The sequence below is a fragment of the Fukomys damarensis genome, unplaced genomic scaffold (genome assembly GCF_012274545.1).
Source record: "Fukomys damarensis isolate Sample0158 unplaced genomic scaffold, DMR_v1.0_HiC HiC_scaffold_10, whole genome shotgun sequence".
In the NCBI taxonomy this organism is placed as follows: Eukaryota; Metazoa; Chordata; class Mammalia; order Rodentia; family Bathyergidae; genus Fukomys; species Fukomys damarensis.
In genome coordinates, this window is record NW_022900922.1 from 27700654 (window position 1) to 27712660 (window position 12007).

The window sequence follows — 12007 nt, forward strand, 5'->3', positions numbered from 1 at the left end:
GGCCAGCAGACCACAGCCTGTGAGTAGCCACAGCTGTTAAAAATGGGCAGGGAATTCCTGCAGCACTGGGTGACCTACTGTTTCTCTTGTCATTCTTTGTTGAGTCTTCCTTTTTTCTTTTCCTGTCATCTTTGTTTTTGCTTCTTACTTAGTTCTGCTAGTAGCTCCCAGGAGACTGCCTGAATTGGTTTGTGTAGCATCTGTTTACTGAACCTATGCAGTATGGGCAGCATTGTGGGAAGTACTCTGGAGAGTCAGGCAGAAGTAAGCAGCCCTAGGCCCAGTGAACTTTGTAAATCAGGTAACCAAAACAGAAATAGAACTAGTTAGAAACTGCTCCAGATTTTAAGTCAAGTGTGAGAATCCTACCTAAATGATGTCACATTACCCTCAGAAATTGTTTCCACAATGGCTTTCGCAGGAAAATGAGACATAACCCATATTAGCATAGTGTTTCAGATAATTTTCAGTTTTGTCCCTTATCTGTCACATGCATATATTTTATGTAGTTAGTAACTCTGGTGCCACTATTTTGCATTATTTCTGTTAGCATAAAAAACAATTTCTCCCAGTTTCTATGCATTACCTAAAATTTAAATGTATTTGAATGGTTAAATATCTATTGTGTTGCTGTATCAATTCAAGCATTGTACTTTTGGATTTTTCTGCTTGCTTTTATGTTCAGTGCTTTAGTAATGCTTTTATACATGTATCTTCTTTTTTTAAAAAACTATTCTAGTGGGGGGGGGTTAGCTCAGTGATGCCACCGCCTACCTCAACCAGGGCAGGGTCCTGACTTTGATCCTCGCTCCCAAGAACTATTTTGAGTGAGATAAAGTTTAGAAATAGAATTGAGTCCGAAGATAATATTGTTGTGGCTCTTGCTACTACATATTGCTGTCTTGCTTTCCAGAAACCTACCAACTAACCACAATGATGACACCACTACTTTAATCTTACGTTAAGGTTTGTTAGTAGCTTAAAATTGCTTTCTTTTCATTCCTTTGCTTATTACCAGTTAAATTTTAGAGTGGGGTTTAACCAGAATGAAATACTGAGCGGTCTGATCCAAGGATCGAGTCGTGTATGTTTAGTCTTCCCTGCTCTGTAGCCTCAGACTCACTGCACTTCTCTTTCTGGGTTATTCCAAAAGCCACTGTACAGAAGCGCATTTGGATGAAAAAGGGCCAAGGGCAGAGCTGACCAGGAGGCATTTTTCCCCATCCCTGCTTTAGGAATATCAGTTTATAGGAGTGGAATCTGATTGCTTGAGCAGGTAAATCTAGGAGACTGTTCTTTAGAAATCTTAGCAGTCAGCATGAATTGCCATTGCTAACTTCACTCAGTCCTCAAATGATGCTGTGAAATAGGGCCTCTGTATAATCTCCAATGTACAGATAATGACACTGGCCCTTGGATTGTTACTTGCCAGAGGCCATGTGGAGCTTGGACTTGAAGCCAGTGTCCAAAACCATCGTAGCAGAGCTTCCTACAGCAAGATGATGTAAAAAGTAGCCGTTTGAGGAAAAAGAAAAAAAAAAGTCCGTGCACCCATTGTTTTAAGAAGGGTGGCCCAGTTTTCACATCTCTTCAAAACAACTAACAGACATCCGGCCCAATCCTTTCAGTGTCAAATTTATAACACTGGTAACATGATAAAGCATCTTAAAGTTTGCCTCCCCCTCAGCCATACTCAGTATTACTCCCTTCCTCTGGAATTATTTTCAGTTTTTTCCCCCATTTATCTGTTGTAGAAGTGGAAGGTTGGGAAAGGTGAACAAGAATGATTGTTCACAAGAAAAATGAATTAGGCTTTGCTGCATAACTTGGGAGTTTAGAAATGTAGAGCTTCCCACACAGGGTAACTGGGTTTAAAGGTTACAGTATCTAGCTGGGCGCAGTGGTGTATGCCTGTGATCTTAGCATTTGGGGAGGCTGACTCGGGAGAATTGCAAGTTTGAGCCCAGCCAGGCAACTTAGCAAGACTTGGTCTCAAAAAAAAAGAAAAAAATTTTTTTTTAAAAGGCTGGTGGTACAGATCAGTGCAAATGCCCAGGGTTTGATCCCCGGTACTGCAAAAATCAAACCCAAAAGCCCATAAGAACCAGTAGTCTAGCCGGGCATGGTGGTGCACACCTGTAATCCCAGCACTTGGGAGGCTGAGGCAGGACGATCGCTGTGAGTTTGACACCAGCCTGGGCTACATAGTGAGTTCCAGGTCAGTCTCAACTACACAGTGAGACCCTGTCTCAACAAAAGAAAAAAAAAACAGTCCTAGTGCCTTAAAGTAATAGATTACTTTCCTCTCAATTTGGAACTATTGTGAACCATTGTGAGCATAGTGCAGCAGCTGAACTATTTGAACTAAAAACCAAATTGTTTCCAACAGGATGCATTCAGTTTACTAGCATATTCAGATCCTTGGAATAGCCCCGTTGGAAATCAGCTTGACCCAATTCAGAGAGAACCTGTGTGCTCAGCTCTCAACAGTGCAATATTAGGTGAGTAAAGTCAAAAAGCAGAATTTCAACTAGATTTGCTGAATATTTGAGAGAAGTTATTTGTATTAACATTTTTATCTTGGTGAATCATAAGGGAAATGTTTATACCCGTGTGCACACTTTTTGAAACAAGATTCTTCACAGCATTGCACCTGGTTATTTTCTGTATTTTTAAAACATGAAACTGGGTTGGGGGTGTAGCTCCTCTGTAGAGCACTTGGTTGGCATTTGCAAGGCCCTGAATTCATCTCCCAGCCACACAAAAATAAAACCACAATTACCTTAAAATAAAGAAACCTTCCTCCTTCATCCCAAATCCAGATTATATGGATTCTAAGGGCTGTGGGGTTGGGGGGTATCTTTGAGTATTTGCAAGTGTATGTAAGCATTTCTGATAGCCACAGAATATCTCATTTGGAATGAAATATTTTGGTGGTTCTTAATGTTTAAAATTCAAAATACTGCTCAAACAAAGACTTCAAACTAAAGAAAATATTTTCTGCCACTCAATTCTAGGCTGGGAATTTACAGTTATAAATGTTTATTTGGCTGGACCACAGCTCTTCCTCTAGTACCGGAGGGAAGGTCAAGGGCATAGTAGATGCGCTGGCCTGTTGTTTGTCTGTGAAATCATCAGGGGCTGAGAGTTGTAAAAGCTACAGGAGGTGGTGAAGTGGATTAGAGCCCATGACAGGACTGAAATATAACTGAACAGACGATGAGTAAAGGAGGTAACTTTTAACAGTCCAGCTGAGAAACCAAATTATGGTTCCATGGTGGTACAGAACACTGCACAGTTGAACACTACCGCTAGTGGGTTAATCGGAACTTTTTTTTTAAATAGACCTGGCTGCTGTGGAAGGAACTTGGGGTGTTCGTGTAAACACAGTTCTAATACTTGGCCAACAAGAGAGTAAGCCGAGTAGGGACCAGGGTAAACTTGAACAAAATAAAGAGGATTTGCTTTCAGAGTTGCTGGCTGAATGAGAATGCAAAAGGATTCACAGTAGGATGGAAAGAGCTTGAACATGTGGGAAGTCTCAGTGGCTAAGAGGGGTCAAGATTCCCAGGCGGTGGCTGAGCCCTCACCCCAGCCTGTGGTGACTTCAGTGGGTAGGGGTGTCCCACGCTACCTGTACCACCATTCCCATTGTGCTTAAGACAGGCCTACAGGGCTTCGTGGTTATCTGTGAGCACCCCATCACACCAATCCTTGGAATCAAATTTAAATCACATTTAAGTTAACAAAATTCCACCCCACGTCCTTACCCAAAGAATAGGGGGAGGAAGAGAGAAACAGTTTAAACAGCAAGGCTTAGTCCAGTTTCTAGTTTTCTAGCTAGTTTCTAGCAGGAAGCAAGAAACTTGAATTTAATGGGCTTCTGTGAATCACCCACCACAGAATAACTATTTGTGTGCACTCTTTGTGTATGGATTTCTGTGCCTGTTTCTGCATTCTCTGTAAGCTCTATGGGGCTGATTGTCTACATAATTAATTTCTGGGCAGTGCTCTTCAAAGATAATTTAGATGAGAGTGATTTTTGCATACTTCTCTAATTCTCTGAATAAAGTGGGACTCTAGGCAAATTTGTAAGTCTGTACTGTGCTATTTGGCCCTGTTAGGTTTTTGAGCTTTTAGTCACATGGGTCCCAAACTATTTCAGGAAAAGTAGGCAGTGTTACAGTAGATTACAAGACTCCTGTTACCCTTCATGGCAGGAATATGAAGGAAACAATGAGGAGTACACATATTTAGCCTTAATCAGTTTCTTGGTTTTTTTTTTTTTTGGTACCGGGGATCGAACTCACGACCTTGTGCTTATGAGGCAGGTGGCAGAACCACTGAACTAAATCCCCAGCCCGTTTTTTGCTCTTTTCAAATTCACTAAGTCATTGTTTGTTAAAGACTAATAATTTGCAAATAATTCCTGTGTCCTTTGTATTTTCTTAAATTAGAATTTGCATATAACAAATAATATGAATTCCCTTTGATTAATGCCTTATATTTTCTTTGGATATATATAAAATCCATTTAGCTGTACTGGTAAAAATTAAAAAAATACTGGTATTGTAGAGGAAATTATGGTTTACTATGTCTTTTTGAAATTACAGCACTATATAGTAGTCATGAAGACATAATTGCTAGGTAACAAACAGCATTTCTGAAGTGGCCAGTTTTGTCAGTTTTTTGGGGGGGGTGGGCCTCAAAGAATTAGGACCTATTATCCAGGATACACATACTCTTACATACTGTGCTATATTGCAGAGGATCTATAAATAGTGCTTAAATGATATTAAATGTATATTACAAAATTAATAGCAAGATTACAAATTGCTATGATGTATGTACATACTTAGCAAATATTATTAGACAGATTCAGCACTATGTGGTGTATAATTTATACTTGTACGTAAGTCTTACACATTTCCTGTGTCCAAAGTTTAAAGATACTTATAGCCACATGTCTCCAGGAGCCAAAGAATGTGATAGTGAACCTCTTACTTCCTTGGACCAGGGTTGTTTCCCTGTGAACCTTTTAGATTAAAAAAGTTTTCAGAGTTTACAAGTTAGTATTTTTAAAAACCTAACTTACAGACCATTTTTCTTTCTTTTTTGGTACCAAGGATCGAACTTGGGACCTCACAGTTGCCAAGCAGACACTGTCCCACTAAGCTAAATCCCCAGCCCATTCGGATGACTTTTGAAATCATACTTTCTCATCAGTCTGTGTACCTTTTTCCTTTGGTACTGGGGATCAAACTTGGTACCTTGTGCTTGCAAGGCAGGTGGCAGAACTACTGAGCTAAATTCCCAGCCCTGTACCTTTTATTCTTAATCCTGTTTTACTTTCCTTGTATCTGTAAGTCCTAAGCTTGCTTATTTTTTGCTTCATTTCTCTGGGAAGTTTTCCCTTCTTTCTCCTGCCACCAAATTGTGAGTTCTGAACCAGGCTGGAGTTCAGCCATACAGAGCCTTACTAGCCATGTGTCATCTTGCCAGTGGTGCCTGGGAGGGACTGATGATTGGTTATTGTACTGTGAATCCTTACAAAGTTTGGACATGGTCTTCACAAAGAAAAAAAAAAACTTGCTAGCTTCTCAATTACACCACCATTAATTGAACTATTACAATGAGTTTTTATTCCATCCTGGTAAGAGATAGATTATAGTAATTGCCATTTCCATTACAGCTGATAAATCACTGCCATGTAGCACTTTAAAAACTTGTCAATTTTTAAAAAAATGTCTGTACCATTACTTGTAAGTTAACCCTGAGTAATGTCTCACCAGTGTGCACGGAGGTGGCCTTAGTTGGGTCTCATTCACCCAGGTGAGACTCAATCAGTGGAAACTTACTGAAAACCCGGTACCCTTTGGTTAGTCAGCTATCTTGGCCAAGTAGAGGGGCACAGTAGACATATAGTCCTCACTCCCCATTCTGTCACAGGTAACAGGGAAGTCTTTGAATGTCTGATACTTTCAATTGAAATCCTGCAAGCATTTTTCTTACAGTTGGGTACCCACTAGCTGTACCACCTTTGTCAGATGCTAACAAGATAGTTATGAGCCATACTGGCATTGAAGATTGTGTAAGAAATTTGGTACTTTCCTGATTGACGAATGTTTTTTAAAAATATCTTGCTAATTGCTATTTCCATTTTTCCTTTTTCCTCAGAAACCCACAATTTGCCAAAGCAACCTCCTCTTGCCCTAGCGATGGGACAGGCCACGCAATGTCTAGGACTAATGGCTCGATCTGGAATTGGATCTTGTGCATTCGCCACAGTGGAAGACTACCTACATTAGCTATGCATTTCAAGACTCACACTATATTGTGGCATTTAGTCAACATGGAAGTAGACCAGCTCTGCAGATTTGAAATTTAGATTTTTTTTAATTATGTACTGGGGACAGGTTTTTGTCGCTTTACATTGCTTCCTAGTTTACAGCATGATGCAGATGATTTTCTAACTTAGTGTTAGGATAAATTATTTTCCATCTTTAACCTCTTAGTTGTCTAAGAGTTAAATATTACTGAATTTCAGATATTCAAATTGATCATCAGAAATCCTTTAAAACAATTACCTAAAAGAAACCAAAAACTCCTGCCTTCTTTGTGGGGGGAGAGGGGGTAAGGAAATGGAACAAGTTGTGTTTGTGTTAGCATGTGGGTGATGTAAACTTCAAATTGGGAGATGTTCCGACTCCCACTCCCATATAAGCATTCAATCAGTGTAAGTTGCAAAATGCATAAACATCCGACAGTTTGAATTTATAGTGTTGATGGAAAAAAATCATTTTTAATGTGTACTGTAAAACTTGAAATACTCAGGAGCTGAGTGAATATGTTTGTTGCTACTTACAATCCCGACCTGTTAGTCCCAGTAGTTTTGTTTTAACATGGTCTTTTTCAACTTTGTTTCCTGTTTAACTACAGATGACTTCTGTTGTAGACTCACAAGTTTAACTGTTGTATTATAACAGTATTACATGTCAACAGTGTGGTTATGACCTTTATTTATATAAAAACCAAATATTTAGTAATTTACCGTGTCTTAATTTAATCTTTGTACACCTTCCATTTTTAAGTGCTTAAATGAGTACTATATTGCAATAAAAATGTAGTGATATAATTAACCAGCCATTAAAAATTTACTTCTACAGATTTTAGTGTCACTTGAATTTATGTATTAGGTATTTCTGTAATTATGGCTTAAGATAATATCAAAACAATTAATATTGATGGCTTTAACGATCAATTTGAGTTCTACAACCTAACACTGTCCCCACTATACTGGCTGCTTTGGGTTAGGGTCAAATCTGACACTATGTGTGATACAGAAAAACAATTAACTTCTTTATTTTCATATGCTACGTGAGATCTGCCAATCAAGCAAACCCCTAAATGTTAAAATTTGGACAGGTGGTTCCACAAATTAAACTCATTATTTGGCTTGGTAAAGGTATTAGTTGACTATCTTCTACACTGAGGCTTGAATCTTCTCTATGAGTAACAGATACAGTGGACCCTTGTAAAAACTCAGTTCATTCGTGAGAGCTCAGTATAACTCAAGTTGGTCAACTGGCAAAGTGTCTTTCCTATTTCCAGCCAGATCTGTGTCCTTAGACATTAGCCAAGGATTTCTCAACCCCATGGAAAAGGTGTTGTAATATTCCTTCCAGAACTCTTAAAGGGTTAAATTTGTATCTGAAACCATCTGCAAGCATGCCACCATTCAGGTCATAACTCAAATCTTTGGTCATAAATTAAAACTAAAATTCCAGTTGTAACCCAAGTTGTCTGTATGTCAGACCAATGCTAACTCGAGGGTCCACTATACTTTTTACACTTAGATTTTTGTGCTTTTCCACAGCCACTTCTCTCAGTGTCTACACTCTTGTCCTCCCTGCCATACAGATTAGGAGTTATCCTTACTGAAGTGGGTATGGCCTATGATTCAGTTAAATGGGTGAAAAGGAAAGCAATTCCTATTATACTGCCTTCTTTCAGGACTCTCAAAGACAACAAGGCATGGCTGTACTCCAGAAAGATGAAATGGATCCAAGTACTTCCCTAGATTGATGGTTTTGGAAATGATGAGCCTTTTAGAGACTAATCTTCTAAATAAAATAACTTTAAATTCTTTACAAATACAGAGTTTTTTTTTCATGTAGCTTTAATTCTTAGAAGTTTTCATTCTTCTGACCATCCATCGCCTTTTAAACCGCTTGGCATTTTGTTTTCTCTGGACTCCTAGAATAGAAAGTTTTATGGAATAAGAATATTAAATATCAATTAAAACTAAAAAAAACCCTATCAAACTCAATGAGATTGTTCCCATGAAATTCTGAAATTCTCTTTATGAGTAATAAGTCTATAATTATGAACTAAAATTATCAAAGCCAAGAGAATAAAGCTGAATCTTACCCCAAGCATTATTCAAAAACTGGGCTGCAGCCTTTTTCACTGGTGACCTCTTGTTGTCAAGAGACAGGAACTTATTTACTAAAAGAGAATTATCTGTTACTTGTTTGTTTTCTGTGCAATAAAAGAAATGAGAAAAACTATCCATTAGAAATTACCAGTAGTTCTGTTGGTTCCCGGACCATACAAAGAATCATATATGAAAGCTTTAGCTGCCTGCTGCCTTGAATCCCTCAAATCTTGGTCCTTCAGCCTTAGAGCAACGTAGCTTTTCTGACTGTTAATCAATATAAAAGGTAACAATAAACGAGGATGACACATGCTTATCTCATTTGCAGCTTTAAGCATTTCTCTGGTGGTGGGTGTGGATAGAACCCAGGGCCTCACACATGCTAATAAGCAAGTGCTCCATCACAGAGCTGCATTCCCCAGCCCAGGTTTGTGGTTTCTGTAGTGCTGAGGTTTGAGCCCAGGCCCTGAATGTGCTGGCCAAAAAGGGCTGTACCACTGAGTTACACCCTCAGCCCCTAATGTGTGCTTTGAAAATGTGTGGTTTTTTTCCCCCTGCTGTCTCATAATAATAAACAGTGGAATTCTAATTCTGTTTATGCACAGATAATGAATACAAGTTAGAAGGCTATTTTATAAGTAGACTAACATGTTATTCACTGCAGCAAGTAAATGTATAATTATCAAAATTGACTTTTTTTCTACAGAGTATCCAATCTGAACTGCAGTTATTTTCTGCAACATGTTAAAGGGTCACCTGTACCTCCCATGGTGTACATGTGGAGGGGGTTGTTACCTGACAGACTGTACTTTTTGTACTTTAACTTTCTTGGTGTCACTTCCTTTTTCACATTCTTCTCTTTTCTTTTGTAAATTCACTAAAAAAATGCATTTGATTTCTAATTAGCATTTATATAAAAATAAATAAGAAGCATTTACTGGAATTCACTTTAAATATCCATGCCCCACCACTATGGATGCAAGTTTTATTTGTAAGAAACATGGGAGGGGCTCAGGCTAAGAAGGGCCAATAACATTTAATTGAAAATATCTACAAAAGCACTTGACAGATTATTTAAATGAGAACGGTTCATACCTTCTTTCAGCTTTCCTGGTGATTTCTTTATGCTAAGCAAAAATAAAAAAGCATTAACTGGAATGCAGAGAGCAAAGATCACTCAAAATGTTATGTAATTCATGTAGTTTACAAATAAATTGCCACCTTTCACTGACACCATCCTCAATTTTTACTCTGGCTCTCCCATCAGTTCCAGAAACAACTGACTGCTACCAACTCTCAGGCAACAAACCAGTGCTTTAGAATCAATTTAAAGGACTTAATGAGTTACGTACAGAATGCAGTGCTCAAACTGAAGTAAATGGCAGGCCTGTCTCATACTTGGAGAAAACACAAGATTAAGACACAAAGATGACAAGGATTGGTCTCGTGACAAATGTCAACTGATAAAGCTACACACAGGAAGCTCAAAGGCGGAAGTGATGGGAGGGATAAGTGAGAAGCAAGAGGTGACCCCTGATCTTGCTTTTGAAAGATGAAAGGGAATTTGTCAAACATATGCTTTACATTTAATGTATTGAAGATCTGAATAATTTTGTTTCTGTTTTGGGGGGGTTTTTTTTGGTACCGGGGATTGAACTCAGGTCCTTGCGCTTGCAAGGCAGGCCACTGAACCGCTGAGCTAAATCCCCGAAACTTGTTAAAATGTAGTTAAGATCTGAACAATTTTGGAAAAATTCTTTTACTGAAAATTTGAAAGCTGGGCGTCGTGGCACACGTCTGTAATCCCAGCATTTGGGAGGCTGAGGCAGGAGGATCACTGTGTGTTCAAGACTAGCCTGGGCTACATAGTGAGTTCCAGGTCAGTCTCAACTACATAGTGAGAGCCTGTCTCAAAAAACCAAAAAAAAAGAAAAGAACAAAAAAGAAAACATTTGAGATCCATTGGCCTAGGTAAAAGGGGGCTAAACTTCCTAATTGAAAGCAGTAAAGGGGTCAGTAAGCAAAAAAAACCCAAATACTTAGAAGACCAAATTCAGTAGGAATTGACTGATTACGTGATACAGCAAGAAGAGGATAACCATAGCTTTCTGGCTTTAAACACTGTGTAGCAATGCTGCTAAATGAAATGGGGAACAGGAGGACAGGTTGATGGCAGGTAAGGCAAATGAAAAAGTTGGGTTTTACGAAGCCTGTGGATAAATGCCATTAAAACACTTATTCACTGCACCCTCTGCTGCTGTAAGCACAAGTGCTTAAAATATTGAACAGAACACACTGGGGTCAGGAACCAGAGGCTAGAATAACATATGGAAATGAACAAAAGAAGTGGACCATTTTCCTCCATCCTTCAAATGCCACTGTGTAGCTGTTCAATTTAGGCTCTGTGTTTTCTTCCATTATATGGGTTCAAATAAATGTACCAATCTATAATTTAAATATGGCTACATATAAGCAAGTAATACAGGAAAAGATTCTTACTTACTCAGTCTGTGAAGCTGTAGTTAACTGCTCTAGAATAGTGTCTGGAAGCAGTTTTCTTTTCTTTTAGAATAAAGACATTTAAAAGTAAGTTAAAAGTGAAATACAAGCACGCTTGTAATCCCAGCCTGAAATCCTAGTACTTGGGAGGCTGAGGAAAGAGGATCGGTGAGAATTCAAGACCAGCTTCAACCACATATGGAGATCCTATCACAAAAAAACGATACACATAAAAGACCGACCTGGAGTTTCTTCTTAAATTACTGCTTTTACAGGACAGTCCATTTAGGAAAATAAATGAATTAGGCTAAACACTGCTCCCAGTATCTCTAGGCTGGGGGGAAGACTGGCCCACAAAACTCAGAATGCCGTCCATATTCTCTGGAAGCCTGGGTGAAAACCGGGGTGTCCACAGGTTTCCCACTCTTAGGTCACACACGAAGTCAGGGCCCCGTGGCAAGTGTGCCAAGCCTCACACAGCAAAGCAGTCATACCCGCGTTTGTACACGCTTAACTTCACAGATCATCTTACTTCTCACAGCGGCCTAGTTTCAGACTAAACGCCCCGCTGCTGCGAAGCTTAGTGGAATCACGGGTAGCTGAGTGTCAAAACTGGGACTCATTCTTGTGACTTCAAATCCACAGCTCTTCTCTCTCATTTCCAATGGGGTCGACAGCAAGGCGCGCGGGCATCCTTTTTAAACATTCGAGACTTCCTCCCCACACCAGTGTCCTCGCCCAAACTGCATCAAACAGGGCACTCTGACCGGCCGGGTAGTTTCGAACTGAGACACCCCTAACCCCCTGACCTTCTGTTCGATGAACAGCTCCTCGCGTCGCTTCCTCTTCTCCTTCAGGAGCGCCTTGTCCCTGGAGGAGGGGTGACAGGTCAGCGCGGGAGGGACGGCCGGTCGGGAGCGGGCAGCTCTCCCCGCCGGCCGCGGGCTCCGAACCTGCGTACGGTCTCGCGTACCCGCCGCTCCTCTTCTCTCGCTTCCGCCTGGGCGCTGGCGAAAGTCAGCTCCTCCGGAGCCTCGTCGTCAAACTCATCGTCCCCTTCCTCGCCTTCCT

At 39.9% G+C, this 12007-nt stretch overlaps 2 protein-coding genes across 2 annotated transcripts in view; one reads left to right on the forward strand and one right to left on the reverse strand.

Annotated features, from left to right (window-relative positions):
* The window catches only part of Ranbp9 (RAN binding protein 9), a 71035-nt gene extending 64126 nt beyond the window's left edge, over positions 1-6909 (forward strand). Inside the window, exons 13-14 of the mRNA XM_019207325.2 lie at positions 2390-2501; positions 6178-6909. Coding sequence (XP_019062870.1) covers positions 2390-2501; positions 6178-6308 — 243 coding nt within the window. The 3' untranslated portion in view covers positions 6309-6909. The remainder of the gene's footprint in view (positions 1-2389; positions 2502-6177) is intronic.
* Positions 6910-7189: 280 nt separating this feature from the next.
* Nol7 (nucleolar protein 7) overlaps positions 7190-12007 on the reverse strand; it is a 5039-nt gene continuing 221 nt past the window's right edge. Inside the window, exons 1-8 of the mRNA XM_033761910.1 lie at positions 11890-12007; positions 11746-11806; positions 10941-10999; positions 9533-9564; positions 9233-9314; positions 8586-8704; positions 8431-8508; positions 7190-8256 (exon numbers count right to left, since the gene is read on the reverse strand). The exon at positions 11890-12007 is cut by the window's right edge and continues 221 nt beyond it. Coding sequence (XP_033617801.1) covers positions 8180-8256; positions 8431-8508; positions 8586-8704; positions 9233-9314; positions 9533-9564; positions 10941-10999; positions 11746-11806; positions 11890-12007 — 626 coding nt within the window. The 3' untranslated portion in view covers positions 7190-8179. The remainder of the gene's footprint in view (positions 8257-8430; positions 8509-8585; positions 8705-9232; positions 9315-9532; positions 9565-10940; positions 11000-11745; positions 11807-11889) is intronic.